This window comes from Sus scrofa, chromosome 1, assembly GCF_054392235.1.
Source record: "Sus scrofa isolate SSC_HxYL_T2T_F1_AM1 chromosome 1, Sscrofa_HxYL_maternal_Yorkshire_Landrace_v2.0, whole genome shotgun sequence".
Classification (NCBI taxonomy): Eukaryota; Metazoa; Chordata; class Mammalia; order Artiodactyla; family Suidae; genus Sus; species Sus scrofa.
The window spans coordinates 240,948,984-240,968,943 of record NC_139383.1 but is presented as its reverse complement, the minus strand read 5'-3'; the positions used below and the strand labels follow the sequence as shown (position 1 = coordinate 240,968,943).

General features: G+C 34.4%; 1 protein-coding gene across 4 annotated transcripts in view; it reads right to left on the bottom strand.

The window, feature by feature from the left end:
- VPS13A (vacuolar protein sorting 13 homolog A) overlaps window positions 1-19,960 on the bottom strand; it is a 261,965-nt gene that overhangs the window by 205,124 nt on the left and 36,881 nt on the right. For all 4 annotated transcript variants that reach the window (XR_014822948.1, XM_021065108.2, XM_084988047.1 and 1 more), the window contains exons 6-17: window positions 17,225-17,334; window positions 16,478-16,537; window positions 14,646-14,705; window positions 14,353-14,433; window positions 10,386-10,443; window positions 6,924-7,051; window positions 6,637-6,743; window positions 4,266-4,437; window positions 2,676-2,738; window positions 1,790-1,916; window positions 844-938; window positions 346-488 (exon numbers count right to left, since the gene is read on the bottom strand). Coding sequence is in view for 3 of the 4 variants with exons in the window: in XM_021065108.2 (XP_020920767.2) it covers window positions 346-488; window positions 844-938; window positions 1,790-1,916; window positions 2,676-2,738; window positions 4,266-4,437; window positions 6,637-6,743; window positions 6,924-7,051; window positions 10,386-10,443; window positions 14,353-14,433; window positions 14,646-14,705; window positions 16,478-16,537; window positions 17,225-17,334 (1,204 nt within the window). In the remaining variant the exon portion in view is untranslated. The remainder of the gene's footprint in view (window positions 1-345; window positions 489-843; window positions 939-1,789; window positions 1,917-2,675; window positions 2,739-4,265; window positions 4,438-6,636; window positions 6,744-6,923; window positions 7,052-10,385; window positions 10,444-14,352; window positions 14,434-14,645; window positions 14,706-16,477; window positions 16,538-17,224; window positions 17,335-19,960) is intronic.

Here is a 19,960-nt window from a genome sequence, read left to right as displayed (position 1 = left end):
TTAATAAAGCTATTTTTTAAAAAGAAGATAAAATAAAGACATTCTCATATAAAAACAAAATTGTTAATGCTGTTTCTTTTTTATGGCATGGATTGCTGACATTTTTGTATTATTCTCTAGTGTCCTGCATGTTTCCTCATAATGAGGTTTTTTCTACTGAACATGTGGTTTTTTTCAACAATTCCAAGACATACATATTTATGAAAAAACTCTGAGTTCCTAAAAGTACAAAAGGATACATTAAGCCACAGTACTCTTTATAAAATACTTTAAGACTATAATCTAATTCCTAACCTAACAGCGAAATGCCTTCTTATAGATAAAAGAAAATGAATTAATACTTACTTAATTGCTTGTGCTCCTGGTCTTTGCACAATCAAAGTGCTAAATTCTTCCACTACAATATCTAACAGCTCAGACTTCTGTTGTTTTTCTCTTAGAATAATAGACATACTTTTCAAGTGAACAAAAAACTTCATGGCTTCAAACTAGAGGATATTCAGAGGAACAAAATGAAAAAAAGATTTTATATACATACATACATACATACATATATATATATATATATATAAACACAACAAATACTCCTAATCATATAGTTTATTCTTTCCAAAAATCAGAAAAATACCTCAAAAACAACTATTGATATATTAAAAGATCATATCACATAACAGTAAAAGGTAGAGGACAATTTTTCTCCCTACCATGGAAATTAAAAGAAATGCAGTATTTACAGACTCAGAGAAAGATCACAGAACAAGTCAGTGACATATATTTCTATAAGCTTAAAAATAGTTATATCTATCATAAAATGTTCAGGTATAAGGCAAGAAAACATTTTACTGTTTTTGGCAAGGTTGGATCAACTGCCGTTTCACTATAGCCAATTGCTTCATATAATAAAGTTTTTTCTTCAGGCGTCAGCATTTCTTCAAGACCTACAAATCATAAAGAAGTGCTCTGTGTCCTTAACTGATAACAAGAAGAAAAAAAAAAATTCAACCCCGAATTTGAATGCTTTTAATAAATTAAATGCAAATTTTACTCTTTTTTATAGTACTTTTAAGAAATTATATTCACTGAATATTAGGATTGCATTGGCAATTTTAGGTTTATTCTACAAAATTATAAATTCATAAATAAACTTAGAAATATATATTTCTAAATATTTGTACTAAGCAAGTAATCACAAAAGAGCTACTTATATTAGGCACTTAATGGCACTGTGCTAGGTAACAAACATACTTAGTATACAAAGCAGGTAGTAGTATTAATATCATAATTTCCCCTCATTTTAAAAAGGATAACATTGAGGTTTAGAAAGCTTAAATAATTTGCCAGGGCCACGGTGACAATAAATGATAGATCCAGGATGTAAACCTAAAGCCCTAAGCCACCAAAGTACTGATCTTAAACAATTATCTTGCCAAGAAATAATTTCAAAGAAAATTTACAGTGGTCTATATACCCTTCTGGAATTTTTTATTTTATCTGTTAGCATGTTACGTGCACTTACTAAGTCCTTTAGGCATAATGCTCTTTTGCAAGCATTAGTAAGATTTATAAAATGTATTTTATTTAATTATTTGACACATATATTTATATATACGTATATTATAGTAACTTTACTGATAATATTAAGAAATACATATCATATGTATACATACTTACAATGTCTATTTTAATTAAAGAGAAAATTTCCTGCAAAACTTAATTTCACACCTGATAGTTAGCTACACTACCACAGCCTGTTGATTAACTGCCCCACTATAAAATGAAACGGACATACTTCCAGGTTTAACATCTGGTTGTTGTTTATGCGATTCTGACCAAGTCCATAGCCAGCTAAACCATCCTTTATTCTCCTCTGACTCTTTTGCTCCTTCTCTGTAAATCCTATATCCAGCTTTCTTTACCTAAAATGAATAAATACTCAAATAAATGACAAATTATCCTTTACATAAGTTACCTTAAGAAATAGGATGGTATTTCCAAAACTTATCTTAGTGTTTAAGTGTAAACAATAATCAAACTAATAATAAAACACAGTAATGGTGACATTAGCTAAATATCAGAATTTAGGATTAGCAACTACATAACACCAATATCTTACAAGCAACAATGATGGGGAAAAAAAAAACAAAATTGGCTTTTCACCTTTACATGAACTCTGTATTTGATAAGCCCAAATATTTAAAAAGAATTTTTTTTGCACAGAACCTGTCCGGGTTTAAACGGACGTGGCAGGAGTTCCCACTGTGGCTCAATAGATCACGAACTCAACTAGTATCCATGAGGATGTGGGTTCGATCCCAGGCCTTGCTCAGTGGGTTAAGGATCCAGCATTGTAGTGAGTTGTGGTGTAGGTCGCAGATGTGGCTTGCATCCCGCATTGCTGTGGCTGTGGTGTATGCCGGCAGCTGCAGCTCTGATTCAACCCCTAGCCTGGGAACTTCCATATGCCACAAGTGCAGCTCTAAAAAGCAAAATAAATAAATAAATAAATAAATGTGGCAAAACACTGCATCAAATTTTCTTATAATAAAGAGAAGAAAGTTTGAACCCATTTTAGGAAATATTATATCATAGCACAATACCAATAACATCACAGCATCTGCCAAATCATTATAGATTCTAGATTTATTTTTATTAATTGAAAGACAATCTGAAATTACCTCAACTTCTGCCTGTTGTCTTGCTATAGTTATATTAAACACATCCAAAGCCTTTTCCAGCTCCTAAAAATATAAATAAAATGTTTACAAAAATAACTTTATATAGATAACTTTAGTAATATATCAAATTGCTGCACTAAGGAAAAGATATGATAGGAAGCAGAAAAAAGCTCATCCATCAACATAACATTCCTGTTAAATTCTGAAAAGCAATGCTTATATATATATGTCAGCTTGGAAACTAGTAATGATGGAGTAACTTTCTGAACAAAGAAATCAGACACACAGTCATGCATGTAAGAGTTATGAATTTTACAAAATTTACAGATACCATCCTAAAAGATTACATACATGCACTGTTTAGAATGACTTTTATTTGGGTTCTAACTTTAGCTAATGCTAAGCCCATTAAGGTCACAGTCAACTAAAAATTCATGTCACACTTCATATGTCATCATTAAGATATATTAAGTAGATCTAGATACACTCAGAACTCGTTTTTAAATTTTACACTTTTCAACGTTGTTATGGCTACTGAAATAAACTAAGCTCAATCTTTCATCATATCTAAACAATATTTCTATGATTACTTTCGAGATCTTCATGCTCAAACCATTCTTTGCCCCCAAGAAAAGAAACAATGACCTACTATTACCTAGAAGATTTTACACAGGGTTCTACTGTGCAGGAGACATGTAGGGTTCAGATTAAGATACCTGTAACCACCAAAGCAGAAACACAAGCATTCCTAACAGCCTAGGTCTTCACAAAGTCTCTTACTTCAAAAATAAAGATAGAACTAAAACTCAATCTATAGGGAGTTTTCAATTGGAAACTGGCCTGGATTCAGAATGGTTCCAATAATTTCAAGAAACTAACTTCTCTTAGACTTCCTAAGCTGTACATACCTTACCCATCTGTAAAATAACCACTTCTAAAATAATGCTAAAAAATTAAGACTAATATTTAGAGAACTCCCAAGACAGATAATCAAATGTAAATTTGCTAGTAAAGACTAGAAACACTTTAAGAATTAGGAGAAAAAGAGCACTGTTTGGGCAAAAAAATTCAAGATAGTTTGTACAAGAGATGGGACTTATGCAGAATTTGAGGGAGGAGTAAAACTGGAATAGGCAGAGTTGAGGAAAGGCAAATGAATGCATGAGCAGACTTAGTATAATCATATACATACAGAAGACAGGAAGTGTATTTGATTAATGCACAGTTAGCTGGTAATGAATGGTGACAGATAACATAAGGCTTAGAAACCAACACGGAGAAGACTGGAATAAATGTAGCAAACACTTTTAAGCTTTTAAAGGTTATAAATGTCATAGTGATGTGACACTTCAAGTTACTATATGCATAAAGCCGAATCTCTCCAGATAGAGAATAATCCCAAATTCCAAATGCTCACAGGAAAACACCACCAGAGTTTATATCATCCAACTGAAGTTAAGGAGTACAAAAAAGTCTAAGTAGAGGAGACAGAATGGTCAAAATCAGAACGAGTAAGTAGGAAGGATTAGTCACTAAAGACTGAGGAGTTAAGTAGTACAAAAATATTCAGTAATCTTTAAAAATGCTAACCTCCAAAGAGTTGAGAAGTTCACCAGATGGCTTCTTACTTGTTAGCTTTTTTTTATACAATTCTTTATATTGCTTCACTTTTTGCCTATGTTCTCTAATATACTTCCATGACCACATCCGTAAGCGGGGCCAAACATCTACTTCGAGAATACCACGTATAGCATAAACCCACCTGGTTCAAAAATAAAAACAAAAGCCCTACACTTAAAACACCTTCAAACCAACAATGCAAAATATAACTTGATAATGCTTCTACTATATCAACATACATAAAATATAATACAGAAACTATGTATTGTGTTTAATACATACATAATACAGAAACTATGAAAACGGTATATTATTTAGGAACTTGCGTTTTTCCCAATCTTGTTAGCAATTAACAATTTATTATTTAATCTTATCTCTTTCCTAAGTGAAAATAAGCAAAATCATTGAATTTTGTTAAATACAGTTCTACAGAAGAACAACTGAAGTATTAACTGGCAACTAGTACTTCAGTCACCTGAACAGTAATTAAAACAGTCAATTGAAAAAGTAACTGCAGGAGTTCCCGTCGTGGCGCAGTGGTTAACGAATCCGACTAAGAACCATGAGGTTGCGGGTTCGGTCCCTGCCCTTGCTCAGTGGGTTAACGATCCGGCGTTGCCGTGAGCTGTGGTGTAGGCTGCAGACGCGGCTCGGATCCCGCGTTGCTGTGGCTCTGGCGTAGGCCGGTGGCTACAGCTCCGATTCGACCCCTAGCCTGGGAATCTCCATATGCCGCGGGAGCGGCCCAAGAAATAGCAACAACAACAACAACAAAAAGACAAAAAAAAAAAAAAAAAAAAAAAAGAAAAAGTAACTGCAAAATCTAGAAACTAGGCAAGAGCTTAATAACTAGAAAAACAAGATTTTTGAATTTTAAAAAGGGGTTGTACTTGAGGCTCCCATATCCTTTTCAGTTTATAATAGATTTAATGTGCCTGATACCAAAGTTTAGAAAATATAAAAAAAATTAAAAATGTCTTAAAAAAATATGTTTAGACAACAAACTGTAATATATATTTTTTAATAACCCCAAAAATACACTAAATGTTTGGTACGCTAGTATTTCCAGGTATAAATTTATTATAAAGAATCCTTTAGGCGAATTTTACTAATATAATAAGCAAAAGCTATTACAAGTGTTTCTAGTCACGAATCATTCTATAATTTATATGAGCCCTTGAAAAGAGTATCTTGCGAGTTCCCTAGCGGCGTAGCAATTAAGGATCCCATGCTATCACTGCTGTGGCTCAGGTTTAATTCCTGGACTGAGAATTTCTGCATGCCCCAGACATGGCCAAAAAAGAAAAAAGAAAAGAGAGAGAGAGAGAATATCTTTAAAAAAATTCTTGTAAAAAAAAATTTTTTTGTCTTTTGTATTTTTAGGGCCACATCCACAGCATATGGAGGTTCCTAGGCTAGGGGTTGAATTGGAGCTGTAGCTGCCGACCTACACCACAGCCACAGCAACTTGGGACTGGAGCTGCATCTGTGCCCTACAGCACAGCTCACAGCAATGCAGGATCCTTAACCCATTGAGCAAGGCCAGGGATTAAATCTGCATCCTCATGGATGCTAGCCAGATTCGTTTTTTGCTGAGCCACGATAGGAACTCCAAAAAATTCTTAAAATGTCAAGAAATTCACTTTTATGCCATATTGTTTAAATCTTAAAAAAATGACATTGAGCAATTCCACCTCTAGGTATTTATCCGAAGAAAATGAAAACATTAACTCAAAAAAATGTATATATGTACTTCCGTGTTCATTGCAGCATTATTTACAGTAGCCAAAATATGGAAACCTCATATCCACTGATGGATGAATGGAATAAAGATGTGGTATATCTATATAATGGGATGTTATTCAGCCATAAAAAAAGAATAAAATCTTGCCATTTATGACAAGATGAATGGACACTGAGGGCATTATGCTAAGTAAAATAATCTAAGCAGAGAAAGACAAATGATTGTATACCTCACTTATATATTGAATTTAAAAAAAAAAACTCATAGATAGAATAGATTGGTTCTTGCTGGAGGCAGTGAGTGGGGGATGGGCAAAACAGGTGATGGGGATCAAAAAAACTCCTAGTTATAAAATAAATGTTATGGAGAAATAATGTACACTAATAATATCATACGCCATATTTGAAAGTTGCTAAGAAAGTAGATCTTAAAAGTTCTTATAACAAGAAACATAATTTTCTAACTATGCATGTATATCAACTAGACTTACTGTGGTGATCATTTCACAATCTATACAAATATTGAATTATTATGTCATATACCTGAAACTAACATATGTCAATTATACTTCAATTAAAAAAGTGTAAGGCCTATTACCATTCTTTGGCATGGTAATGAAGAGGTACATCTGGTTTGAATTTCCTATATGGTAGATTTTGCGTCATCATATCAACTGATTCGAGAAGCTCCATAAGACTGAAATACTGAAAAATAAAAAATTAAAGCTCATAAATGTTTCAGATTTAATTGTTTAAAAGTTAAACTGATGACTTTTTAAAGAAAATGTTATCATATACCATTATGAATTAGTGAAAAACATTTAAAATCTTAGCTCTTTTATCAAACTGTAACTCATCACTCAAATTCTCATTTAAAATAATCACCTGTGATTTATTAAATTCAATTGCTATGTCATGTAACTCAACATCCAGATTTATTTTCGGAGCAGAGAAGTCAAAATCTGATCGTCGATTCATCTGAAGTTTGCCATTAGCAGATATAGGGCGAAATACTGGAAAATAATACAAATTTTAAAAAATTAAATTGAGTTATTTTTCAAGAACCTCAAAGTACTAAAAGTATCACATTGAAAATGCTGATTTTTATTTCTTACATACCCTTTCTATAGTTCCCAGATTTCCATACTGCTCTGATTTAATCAGATGAACTGTCACTTGGTATTGAAGACTCTTTTATCTTTTTCCTACTTCTAATTCATATTGTCTTGTGTAAGTAAAATAAAACCTAACTGAACTTCCCCTCAAAATAAGAAAATAACCCTTATAAGCAGGAACACTCTCTAAAAGGCAAAAGAGTCTAAGAAAATAGTTTCAATAAATGTACAGTTTTAAGGAATGAATACACACTAGAAATGCTAAGGGAAAAAATATTTTATTTAACCACTGACATTAGTTACATAATTTTAATTTCTGAATTTTGGATCAGTGTCTCTGTATCCATCTGTCCCTGTTTTTAACTTGTAAAAGGAGAAGAGAGAAGATGAGAGTTTTCCCCAGATTAACTTTCTTGACTCAACCCACAATCTAAGATTTCTCTCAATCCTTTGTTTTTAGTGCCAAAAAGAGTAAGAATAATGTACAGGGAGACCAGTAATAACAGAATCTACAAAGAGATCAACTATTAAATTATACGCTAATTTGTATACAAACATAACATATTTCTTCTGTTTTAATCACCCCTTAAGGCACAGCACTAAATTCAAAATTACTTTTAATTTGAATAGAACAAGAAAATATTCATCAATAGACCAGTTAAATTGATAACAGTACATCTATACAACAGAACACCATACAAGTGAAAATGAGAAAAATTTATATGTGCATAAATGGAACGATATCATAAGATAAAGTTTGAAAAGTATATGTATACAGAGTAATATCGGTATTTGAAAAGTAAAATTATTCCTCTCTCCCAGCTTTACCTCTTGTTATGTACAAAACTATACCACCTACGATACCCTCTCTGGATACAATAATGTATACATCCCTGGGCTACACCTCCTCCTACCTCTCTGGGATTTTAGCTCGTGGCACCTCTAACTTCTTTGTGATTTCAATATACAAATGATCTTTCCAATAACATGGCCTCTCAGTTCCTAGGACCTGTCCACCCTTCCCCCCTCCACTAGACCTTATCATACCAACATCTTCAATTTCTTAATAAATTGTCTCAAGCGTCCAACTTTCCTACACCCACCATCTATCTCTCTAGTAATCTAATACCAAATCTTCACGTCTTATGGGAACTACCATTTAACGATTCTCTACCTTTTCTCTATCTCGCACCTCCACCTCATGTCCTCAGCTCACTCCCTACCCTATTGAAATTCCATGATCAATTATGTCAGTCATTCCCTTGCACTCACCCTTAAACCTACTCTGCCCTTCTCACTTTGTCAGTAATTAGGCAAAACCCTAATTCTGCATGAAGCCTCTCTATTTACTCCATACTTCTATTTACTCCACACCATTACCTGAACAGCTGTATGTGTTTGGGGCGGGGGCGGGGGGACAAAATCATACTCATTGGACTCACTTTAGTATCACAAATCTCAAGTAGGTACTGAATATTGCTGACTGATCACACAACATTCTTTCTCTCCAAGGACAGGCCAAATCCATTCCACAGCCTGTTTTTATATAGACAGTGAGCTAGGAATGATTTTTATACTTTAAAAGAGTTGTTTAAAAGAAACAAATAAGAACTTGTGATAGAGATTATATATGACCTATGAAATGTAAAATGTTTATTTACCACATGGCCCTTTACAAAGAGAAAATCAGCCAACCCTTGCTCTGGTGCAGTGGTTCTTAAACTGTAGTATTCATTCATCAGAATCACCAGGACAGCTTGTTAAAAATAGGTTGCTGAGCTTGACTCTCAAAAGTTCTAATTCAGTTTGACTGGAATGAATCTTAGTATTTTCATTTCTAACATGTTTTCAAGTGATACTGATGCAGCCAATCTGAACCTCACTTTGAGAAACTGCTCTAGTCAATTCATTCTCATTCCCCTACATGGCTATCTCATAGCCCATTCTCCTTCCAAAAGCCTCTAATGTGTCAGATATTAAAAAAAAAAAAAAAAAGCTCAGAAGAAAAAAAATCCCATAAACTCCAATCACCATACTTACTTGTCCATTCAATAGTAGTACACCTCTCTTGTAACTGAAATCTTATAAACAAGCCGACCATACTCCTGTCACAAAGCACTCCACTAGATTCTATGTTCTTTTGCACTTATCAATGTAGAAATAAACCCTTCTCTTATTTTTCATGTTCCATGGGTCATTCTGATCTTAGCCTATTCACAAGCTGTAACCTATCTCTCCCATTTAGTAAAAAAACAAAAATAAAAACAAAACCCTACATTCTTCATTTTCCAGCAAATATGCCAGTTATCAATTTATTGTTCACAGCTCCAGATCACCCTTCCCTGCCTGCTCTAAGACCTTGATTTGGGTCTTTAAATCTTTTTTTCTTTACCAGCTAGCATAATGTTAATCTTGTTCAGCAGAGGACACTGGAGAGATACGGCAGGAGGAAGGAGTTATACTTCCTGGTTCTAACGTGCTCATTCAACAGACTCCTGCAGTGCCATGGTTTCTCCAACATAGAAAAGGGCTTCTCCAGTGTCCAGATCTTGCAGTACAACAGATTTCTTCAGCAAAATACTCCTGCAGTACACAAGTTAGCAGCATCCAAAAGCTAGCAAACTCTCTCAGCATTCTGTTGAACCAGTTTTCTAGCAGAGTGCCTTCTGTTGACAATGCTCCATGAGGTTCCCTAAAGGGTCACTTTCTCAAAAGCGAATTCACAAGTTTTACTGGAGGGCACCAAAGACTTTCCTGCCAATCAGTGAACCATGGCCATGCCAGGTCTCACTTCTGAGGGAGGTCGACTGTCTTCCTAGAGCACTCCACCCAAGTCCCAGGGTAAAGGGGTGTTCCTTCTATCTACTATTCCTACATTCTTTAGAGTTCTCTGTACTTTTTATTAGCCAATCGGTGGTGCTCTAATCCCCTGTTATATTTATAGTTCTTCATAAATACTTTCTCTGCTCAAATTACTATGTAGTTTCTCTCTCCTCACCAGACTCTGACTGAAACAGCCAGAAATGATAGCACAACAGAGGAGAAATTAAGTTAAACTTAAAGTGGTAGTTTTGCAAACCAGTAACACACATGATTCAGAAAAATGTTTACTTTTGTATATATATTATAAATACATTTAATTTCACGCAAAAATTAACATGAGATATCACAGTAACAAACAATATTCATTTAATATTTATATTGATTACTTTAATTGCACATTTGCACTTACCAAAATCATAACCTTCTGGAACAATGTTTTCATCAACGATGCCATTCCTCAGGCTGTCCTATTAAAAGACAAATTGATTTTATTTATATCATGCCAATATAACTTTATCCTACAAAATATTATTACATCCAAAATGTTTAATAACTCAAACTTAGAACTTAGCTAAAAATAATATTGCTAAAGTGGTTAGACACTATCACATTAAACTATAATGATCTAGAAATTATTAAGATGTGCTTAAACATACTTATGTACTAGTACATACAAAAAATTTGACAAAATTCAACATCTATTTATGATAAAAACTCTCAACAAAGTGAGTACAGAGGTATCTCAATGTAATGAAGGCCATAAATGAAAAACCCATAGCTATTATCATACTCAATGGTGAAAAGCTGAAAGGTTCTCCTCTAAGATCAGGAACAAGAAAAGGATGCCCATTTTCTTTTTTTTTTTTTTTTGTCTTTTTGTCTTTTTGCCATTTCTTGGGCCGCTCCCACGGCATGTGGAGTTTCCCAGGCTAGGGGTCCAATCAGAGCTGTAGCCACCCGCCTACGCCAGAGCCACAGCAACGTGGGATCCGAGCCATGTCTGCAACCTACACCACAGCTCACGGCAACACCATATCCTTAACCCACTGAGCAAGGCCAGGGACCGAACCCACACCCTCATGGTTCCTAGTTGGATTCGTTAACCACTGCGCCATGATGGGAACTCCAGGATGCCCATTTTCGCCACTTTTATTCAACATAGTATTATGAGTCCCAGCCAGAGCAATCAGTCAAGAAAAAGCAATAAAGGCATTCAAATTGGAAAGGAAGAAGTAAAACTGTCACTATTTGCAAATAACAGGATAATATATATAGAAAACCCTTAAGACTCCACCAAAAACTGTTAGAACTAATAATAAATGAACTAAAGGATACAAAAATCAATATACAGAAATCCGTGGTGTTTCTATAAACTAATAATAAACTAGTAGAAAAAATTAAGAAAACAGGAGTTCCTGTCATGGCTCAGTGGTTAACGAATTCAACTAGGAACCATGAGGTTTCAGGTTCGATCCCTGGCCTAGCTCAGTGAGTTAAGGATCTGACATTGCCATGAGCTGTGGTGTAGGTTACAGACGCAGCTCAGATCTGGCGTTGCTGTGGCTCTGGTGTAGGCCGGTGGCTACAGCTCCGATTAGACCCCTAACCTGGGAACCTCCACATGCCACGGGAGTGGCCCTAGAAATGGACAAAAAAAAAAAAAAAAAGAAAAAAAGAAATTAAGAAAACAATTCCATTTACAACTGCATCAAAAATCTAAGCATAAATTTAACCAAGGAGGTAAAAGATTTGTACCTTGAAAATGGTAAGGCACTAAGGAAAGAAACTAAAGGGGACACCAATTGATAGAAAGATATTTCATGTTCATGGATTGGAATAATTGATACTGTTAAAATGTTCATATGGGAGTTCCCGTCGTGGCGCAGTGGTTAACGAATCCGACTAGGAACCATGAGGTTGTGGGTTCAGTCCCTGCCCTTGCTCAGTGGGTTAACGATCCGGCGTTGCCGTGAGCTGTGGTGTAGGTTGCAGACGCAGCTCGGATCCCGCGTTGCTGTGGCTCTGGCGTAGGCCAGTGGCTACAGCTCCGATTCAACCCCTAGCCTGGGAACCTCCATATGCCACGGGAGCGGCCCAAGAAATAGCAACAACAACAACAACCTCAAAAGACAAAAGACCAAAAAAAAAAAAAAAAAAAAAAAAAAAAAAAAAGTTCATATGATCCAAATCAATCTACATATTCAATGCAATACCTATCAAAATTCCAATAGCATTTTTCACAGAATTAGAAAAAAACAATACTAAAATTTGTATGGAACAATAAAAGAACCCAAATACCCAAAGCAATCTTGAGAAAAAAGAACAAAGCTAAATGCATCATCTTCCCTGATTTCTTTTTTCTTTTCTCTCTCTCTCTTTTTTTTTTTTTTTTTTTTTTTTGGCTTTTTAGGGCCACACATGCAGCATATGGAAGTTCCCAAGCTAGGGTCTAATCAGAGCTATAGCTGCCAGCCTATGGCACAGCCACAGCAACCCAGGATCCAAGCTGTGTCTGTGACCTACACCATAGCTCACAGCAATACTGCATCCCTGACCCACTGTGTGAGGCCAGGGATCAAACCCGCATCCTCGTCCACACCCAAATCTGGATACTAGTCAGATTTGTTTCCACTGCACCACAATGGAAACGCCTTCCCTGATTTCTGACTATATTACAAAGCTATTAATAATCAAAACATTATGGTACTGGCATAAAAAATAGACATATAGATCAAAAGAAGAAAACAGACGACCCAGAAATAAGCCAATGCATGTATGGTCAGTTCATTTATGACAAAGGAGCCAAGAAAATACAAGGGAGAAAGGACAGTCTTCAATAAATGGCGCTGGAAAAAGTGGACAACCACATGTAAAAGAATGAAATTGGACTACTACCTTACACCATAAATGAAAATAATTCAAAATGGATTAAAGATTTGAACATTAAGACCCAAAACCATAAAACTCCTAAAAAAAACAAGAGGTAAAGCTCCCTGACACATCAGTTTTGGTGATGATTTATTTGAATTTGACAGAAAATGTAAAATCAACAAAAACAAAAATAAAAAACGTGACTACATCAAATTAAAAGTTCCTGCACAGCAAAGGAAACCATCAGCTACAAGAAAAGGCAAGCTTATGAAAGAAAACATATGAAAATCACATATCTGGTTAATATCTAAAATATGTAATGAACCCATACAACTCAAAAGCAAAAAAAAAATTCAATTAAAATGAGGATGTGAAAAGCCATTTTTCAAAGAAGAAATACAGACAGCTAACAAGTATATCAACCTCACTAATCATTAGGAAAGTACAAATCAAAATCATTTAGAATGGCTATTATCAAAAAGACAAAAAGGAACAAATGTTGGTGAGACTGTTGATAAAAAAGAACCCTTGTACTCTCTTGGTGGGATGCAAACTGGTACAGACACTATAAAAAATAGTATGGAGGATCCTCAAAAAATTAAAAATAGAACTACCATATGATCCTATAGTTCCATTTCTGAGTATTTACCTGAAGAAAATGAAAACCTTAATTTAAAAAGCTTTCTGCACCCCCATGTTCATTGCGTCATTATTTGTAATAGCCACAATATGGAAACAACCTAAATTTTCATCAAAAGATGAATGAATAAAGACAATGTTTTACACACACACAAATGGAATATCACTTGACCATAAGAAAGAATGAAATCTCACCATCTGGGACAATACAAATGGACCCTAGGGCACTATGCTAAGTGAAACAGTTCAGACAGAGAAAAACAAATACTAAATTATCTCACTTATATGTGGAATTTAGAAAGAAAAAAAAAAAACAAACTCACAGATACAAAGAATAGATTGATGGTTACCAGAGGTGAGGGGTAAGGATGGACAAAACAAATGAAGGAAGTCAAAAGGTCCAAACTTCCAATTCTAAAATAATTATAACATCACAGGGATGTAATGTACAGCATAATGACCATAGGTAATAACAATGTATCGCATATTTTCATGTTACTAAGAGTAAATATGAAAGGTTCACAAGAAAAAAAACTGTTTAACTCTGTATGGTGATGGATGTCAACTAGACTTACTGTGGTGATCATTTTGCAATATATACAAACATCAAAACATTATGCTGTATACCTATTAACTAATAAATGTCACATATCAATTATATAAAAAAAGGGTGTTGACAGATGTTTATATACAGATGTATATAGTCACCTATTTACATAAATTCTGCTAATGGATTCTGCCTCAGGGGGAAAAAAAAAAGAACCACTGACTACAGTATGTTCAATAACTGAAAATGAATAAAACCTTATGCAAAATACACTATCAACAAATGTGTACACAGACATTATCAAAAAAGAGTTACTTACCAATGATTCATTATAATCATTAAGATAAAACATCTGAGACTTCACATTCCAATAGGCAAAAAGGTTATCCAATCGAATTAACTGAAAATAAATCAAGTTTATTATAAGCCTCATTTTTGTTGAAGGATCTTTAATACACACTTTTTTCAGAAATCTCAATTAATGGGTCACATAACAGTTAAGTCAATAAAACAATTCACAAAAACCCTTATCTATATACTGCCGTTTGTCTTTCTAAAAGTTATCTTCTGTCAAGCAGATGGGTTGACAAAAACTAAATTTGTTTACTTTACCTTACAAAATAGTTTCTCAGTTTCATCATGTAAACATGGAACCCAGTATTGATCAGTTGTCTGAAAAGGGGAAAAAAAGCAGTTAAGTGTAAGTTGCATGTGAAATAGCAGAGTGAAAAATGTTATCTTTCATGCCCTAGACCAACTTCCCATTAAAGTGTCCTTGAAATCATAACATTCAGTCAAAAAATATTAACTGAATATGCTACATTCAAGGACCTCACTGCTTAGGGAAAAAGCAAACAAGTAAACAATAAATTATTAACAGATAAGTGTCATTAGAGATGTTTAATACACAGTACTCTGGGAGGGCATGATAAGAGCCTCAAACTCAGGGACGTTGTGGCAAAGGTGATGCTCAACCTAATAAATGACATATAAATAGAAATTATTGTTTCTAAATTCAGTACGGAATATGATTCAGAGAAGGAAGGTATTCAAATATATGATATATTCAAAAAAATAAAGTAGCCCAATATGGCCCAAGAACATATTATAAAACAAAGAAAAGAGGTAAAACCAGTTACCTTACCTGGGGTCAAGTTACAAAAGGATTATAAACTATTTTAAGACAAAACTATGGACTTTATCCTAAGAGTAATGAAATCCACTAGGGGAATAAATTGATATCAGATGCTTAATTCAAAAAGACAGGTTTTCTTTTTTTTTGGTAAAGAACTAAAGGGACTCAGTGGTATTCAAATTCTATCACACAATTAGGATCACTTGAAGGGCTTTTTAAACTAGACTGCTGGGCTTCAACCTGGGTTTCTAATTGAAAATATGTGGGCTGGTGGACAAGATTCTAAAGATTTCCAAAACCAGAGGTGAAAAACATTGCTGACACAGTTACCAGTCACCTTCACACTGCCAAATCCAACGGCTAATTTTCCATTCTCATTTTTCAATGTAACAGTAGCATTTGACAGTTAATCCCACCCAACTTTACTGAATAACTTTTCATTTGGCTCTTCCTTTTTTCTTTTTCGCTTTAGATGGATCCAAGTTTTAAAAACAAATTGTACACAAAAGCTTAATGAATACAACAAATAAAAGCATGTAATGAAATAGTATACAGCAGGTGAACTGAATCAATTGAACTACATGTGGCAACAAGTACATGTCACAATGTGTAAGGAAAAAAGGGAACTTGCATAAAATCATGTAAAATGGTTATGTAAATTTTTAAAACCAAGCATCACACATTTTAATGGATATATTTATATACATAAAGTTTACAAACTTAGGATGTTTATCTCTTGGGTGGGAGAAAATAATGGAGGAAAATACAAAAGGAATTAAACATTACTCATAAGAGCTTATTCTTTAAAAGTATTTAAAACAAACTAAATGACAAATTCAACAACTGTTGATTCTGAATGTAAACAAATATTTCCTAATTCTCTATGTGTTCATCAACTTTTAAAATTTCTTAATCTGAAATGTTAGAAAGACAGTATGCCACAACTACCAATACAGTAGTGAGAAAATAATTTGTTTTAGAGATTTTTCATGACTTTTCAAAGATTGTGAAATGAATCTTTTATTTTGTAGTTACTCATTTACAATTCAAAATGGATTTTAAGTACACGAAGTACCAAATATCATAATTAGCAAATAATAACAGATCCTCACATTTGAAACTAAATTTAACTATCATTTTTTGAAATGTTAAACTATGCAGGCTCAATTCCAATCCAATCTATGCACTTCCTGTACCAATTCTATGCAGACACCTATTCCTGATGCTGACATACATTAATAGTAATTAGTAATTTAATTAACTACACTGCACAATTAAATACGGTTGAATTTCTTTTTGAACAAAGTACCTGCATGCTGAGATTTTGAAGGGAAATACCAAATGACAGTGGGGTCTCTCGATTTGTGATCTAAAGAGAAAAAATAATAAATTTTACTCAGATTTTTAGTAGTTGGATAAAATTATTATAGAAGAAGTTCACATTATGAAAGGATGTTATTTCAAACATTTAAAAAAACATTTTCCTACTTTCTGGAATAATTTTTATTCCTATATTTTTCATAATACCAATTAAATATTAAGTATCAATGTATTAGTGTGGTACAGTAGTAATACATCTGCATAATGTCTATATTATACAAGAAATCTACAAAAAAGTTTATTTAAAAAAAAAAAGTGACTTACCCTCACATTAGAACTCTGAGAGGCTAATAATTATCTGAGAAAGAATACACGATCTATTTGAGATCAAACACTCAGTTAAGCCTAGCTCTACTGATTCCTAAAACATTGCTCTGTCCAAGAAGTAAACACAGTATAAAGTATTTTAAAAATATAACTCCCACCTATCAAAAAGGTGACTATAATATAAGATAGGCATTTTCCCTCATTATTTGACGTTTGAACATTTTAGGAAAGTGTAATCAAGTACTAGGGACTACAAATGACAACTATAATTATAAAAAATAAAGATCACATCACCTTCAGCTGTGTATCCTTCCACTTCCCAGCATCTCATAGGCTGGACACTACAGAGCCAATGTCAACGAACAGTAAAATAAATATAAAAATAAGTGTCACCTATTAAAATACTTACATCATCTTCATAACGAATATGGATGTTGGAAATTTTCACTTGAAGATTTTTTATGATCTGAGTAATTAATTTTTCTGTAAAAGTATCCTGCTTCTCCACCCGATGTTTTTCTACAATTGCAAATATTTAAATTGAATGAAAATATACTCTATTAAGTATCCACATATTGAGATAACGTAAATATTACCTTATTAAAGAAATAAATCTGTATTTGTAAACAAAACACTAAAGCCTGCTTTCCAGAAGTCTTAGATATCAAAAGACTTTCACAGGTAAGGGAATTCCCGATGTGGCTCAGCAGGTTACAGACCAGACTAGTATACATGAGGATGCAGGTTTGATCCCTGGCTTCACTCACTGGGTTAAGGATCCAGCATTGCTCTGAGCTATGGTGCAGACCACAGATGCAGCTTGGATCTTGCATTGCTGTGGTTGTGGTGTAGGGAGGCAGCTACAGCTCTGATCCAACCCCTAGCCTGCTAACTTCCATATGCACCAAGTATGGCCCTAAAAAGAAAAAAAAAGTGTTTTTAAAAAGACTTTCACAGGTGACTAAAGGCACAGAGTTTTCAAAAACTAGTCTCTCATCCAATCAAACTAAAGCCAAATATGTAGAATTTATTGGCATTAAATTTTATAATTTCTCAGAGATCCCACTGTGGGGCAGCTGAAACAAATCTGACTAGTATCCATGAGGATGCAGCTTCAATTCCTGGCCTTGCTCAGTGGGTCATGTATCCAACATTTCCATGAGCTGTGTTATAGACCAGCAGATCTGAGGTCACAGATGCAGCTCTTATCTGGCATTGCAGTGGTTGTAGTGTAGGCTGGCAGCTGTAGCTCCAATTCAACCCCTTGCCTGGGAACTTCCATGTGTATGAATACAGCCCTAAAAAGGAAAAAAAAATTATAATTTCTGTTAGCTATACTTGAGTACACAAAGATATGGAAAACCATAAGTTACTAGGTAAGAATTATAACAGGCTTATATTAGAAGAGCCAGAAACAGTAACAAAGATAAAATCACCCTTAAAATTAGGGATATCATCCTGAGTTGTCTGTGGTTAGACATATAAAATAGTTAAATAGGTTCCTTCCCTGATGAATACATAAGAGGGAGATATAAAATCCTTTCCCTCTCTCCTTTTAAGCAAGGATGAAGTTCATTTCAAAAATAATATTATTTCCAGTTTCAGTATTTTTCAGGGAAATAAAAAGAACAAAGAATCAAGGTTCCTAATTTCTTTTTTAATATGACTATGATAACCACTAGTGACTAACTCTTTTGTCCCGACCTGAAAATGCCAATGAAGGTGATCTCCTTTTCTATTTCTAATCCTGTTCTATCTGTGTAACATATCATCTGTCATTTCCTCTAATGACCTATATTCCCCAACTCAGCTAACACAGAAGGTCTCAAAGAAAAGCTGATGAAGATATCATGTACATCAAACGCAAATGTGAATGAACAAGAGATAAGTGAATATATTTGAATATACTGAAAAGGACTGTAGAATTAGTAAGTACACAGTAAAATATAAACTCTTTGAAGACAGAGCTCTTATTTTTAATGTTGACTCCTACTACTACTTAATAAAATCCTTCACTCTACAAATTTATTTAGTTGTTCAATTAATGCTAAATTTTTCTTTCCCTATCTACTAGTTTTTGACTCCCTTATCCAGCTTAGATTCCATAATACGTTATGTCACCAATTTAAACTCTTTTGTTCTCTTTTCTCCTTTTCCTATGTCAATAAAGCTCTAATTCTGCAGAAAACAGGCTACTTTTCATACAAACATGTGTATGTCTTTGCCAGGTGAGTCAGGACAAAAATTACAACAGAATAAATTGCAATTATTGTAAGTTAGTCATTACCAACTTGAACTAACCAGAAAACTTACATTTCTCCTGTCAGCTTGTTCACACTCTCCAATTAGAATTTCAAAATTCTTTTTTTTTTTTTTTTGCTTTTTAGGGCTGCACCTGCAGCATATGGAGGTTCCTAGGCTAGGGATTAAATCAGAGCTACAACTGCTGGCCTGCACCACAGCCACATCAACGTCAGATCCGAGCCGCATCTGCAACCTACACCACAGCTCTTGGCAACACTGGATCCCCAACCCACTGAGTGAGGCCAGGGATCAAACCCACAACACCATGGTTTCTAGTCAGATTGACTTCCACTGCACCATGACAGGAACTCCTCAAAATTCTTTTTTATACTCTTCAAAGGTCGAAAAACCCTTCCTCTGCTATCTTTATTCTTAGCAGATGACCTTCCAACTATGGAAGAAAAATAAGCTTCTCTGCAATCATCACTCAATTGAAATTGCTATTTCTTTCTCTTTTTTTTTTGCCTTTTTAGGGCTGCACTGGTGGCATATGGAGATTCCCAGGCTAGGGGTCGAATTGGAGCTGTAGCCGCCAGCCTATGCCATAGCAACACCAGATACGAGCTGCATCTGTGACCTATACCACAGCTCACAGCAACACAGGATCTTTAACCCACTGAGCGAGGCCAGGGATCGAACCTGCATCCTCATGCATACTAGTCAGATTCATTTCCACAGAGCCACGATGGGAACTCCTATTTATATTTTAGATAAAAGTATAAAGAGAAGGGACTTCTGGAGTTCCCATCGTGGCTCAGTGGTTAACGAATCTGACTAGGAACCATGAGGTTTCAGGTTCGATCCCTGGCCTCCCTCAGTGGGTTAGGGATCCAGTGTTGCC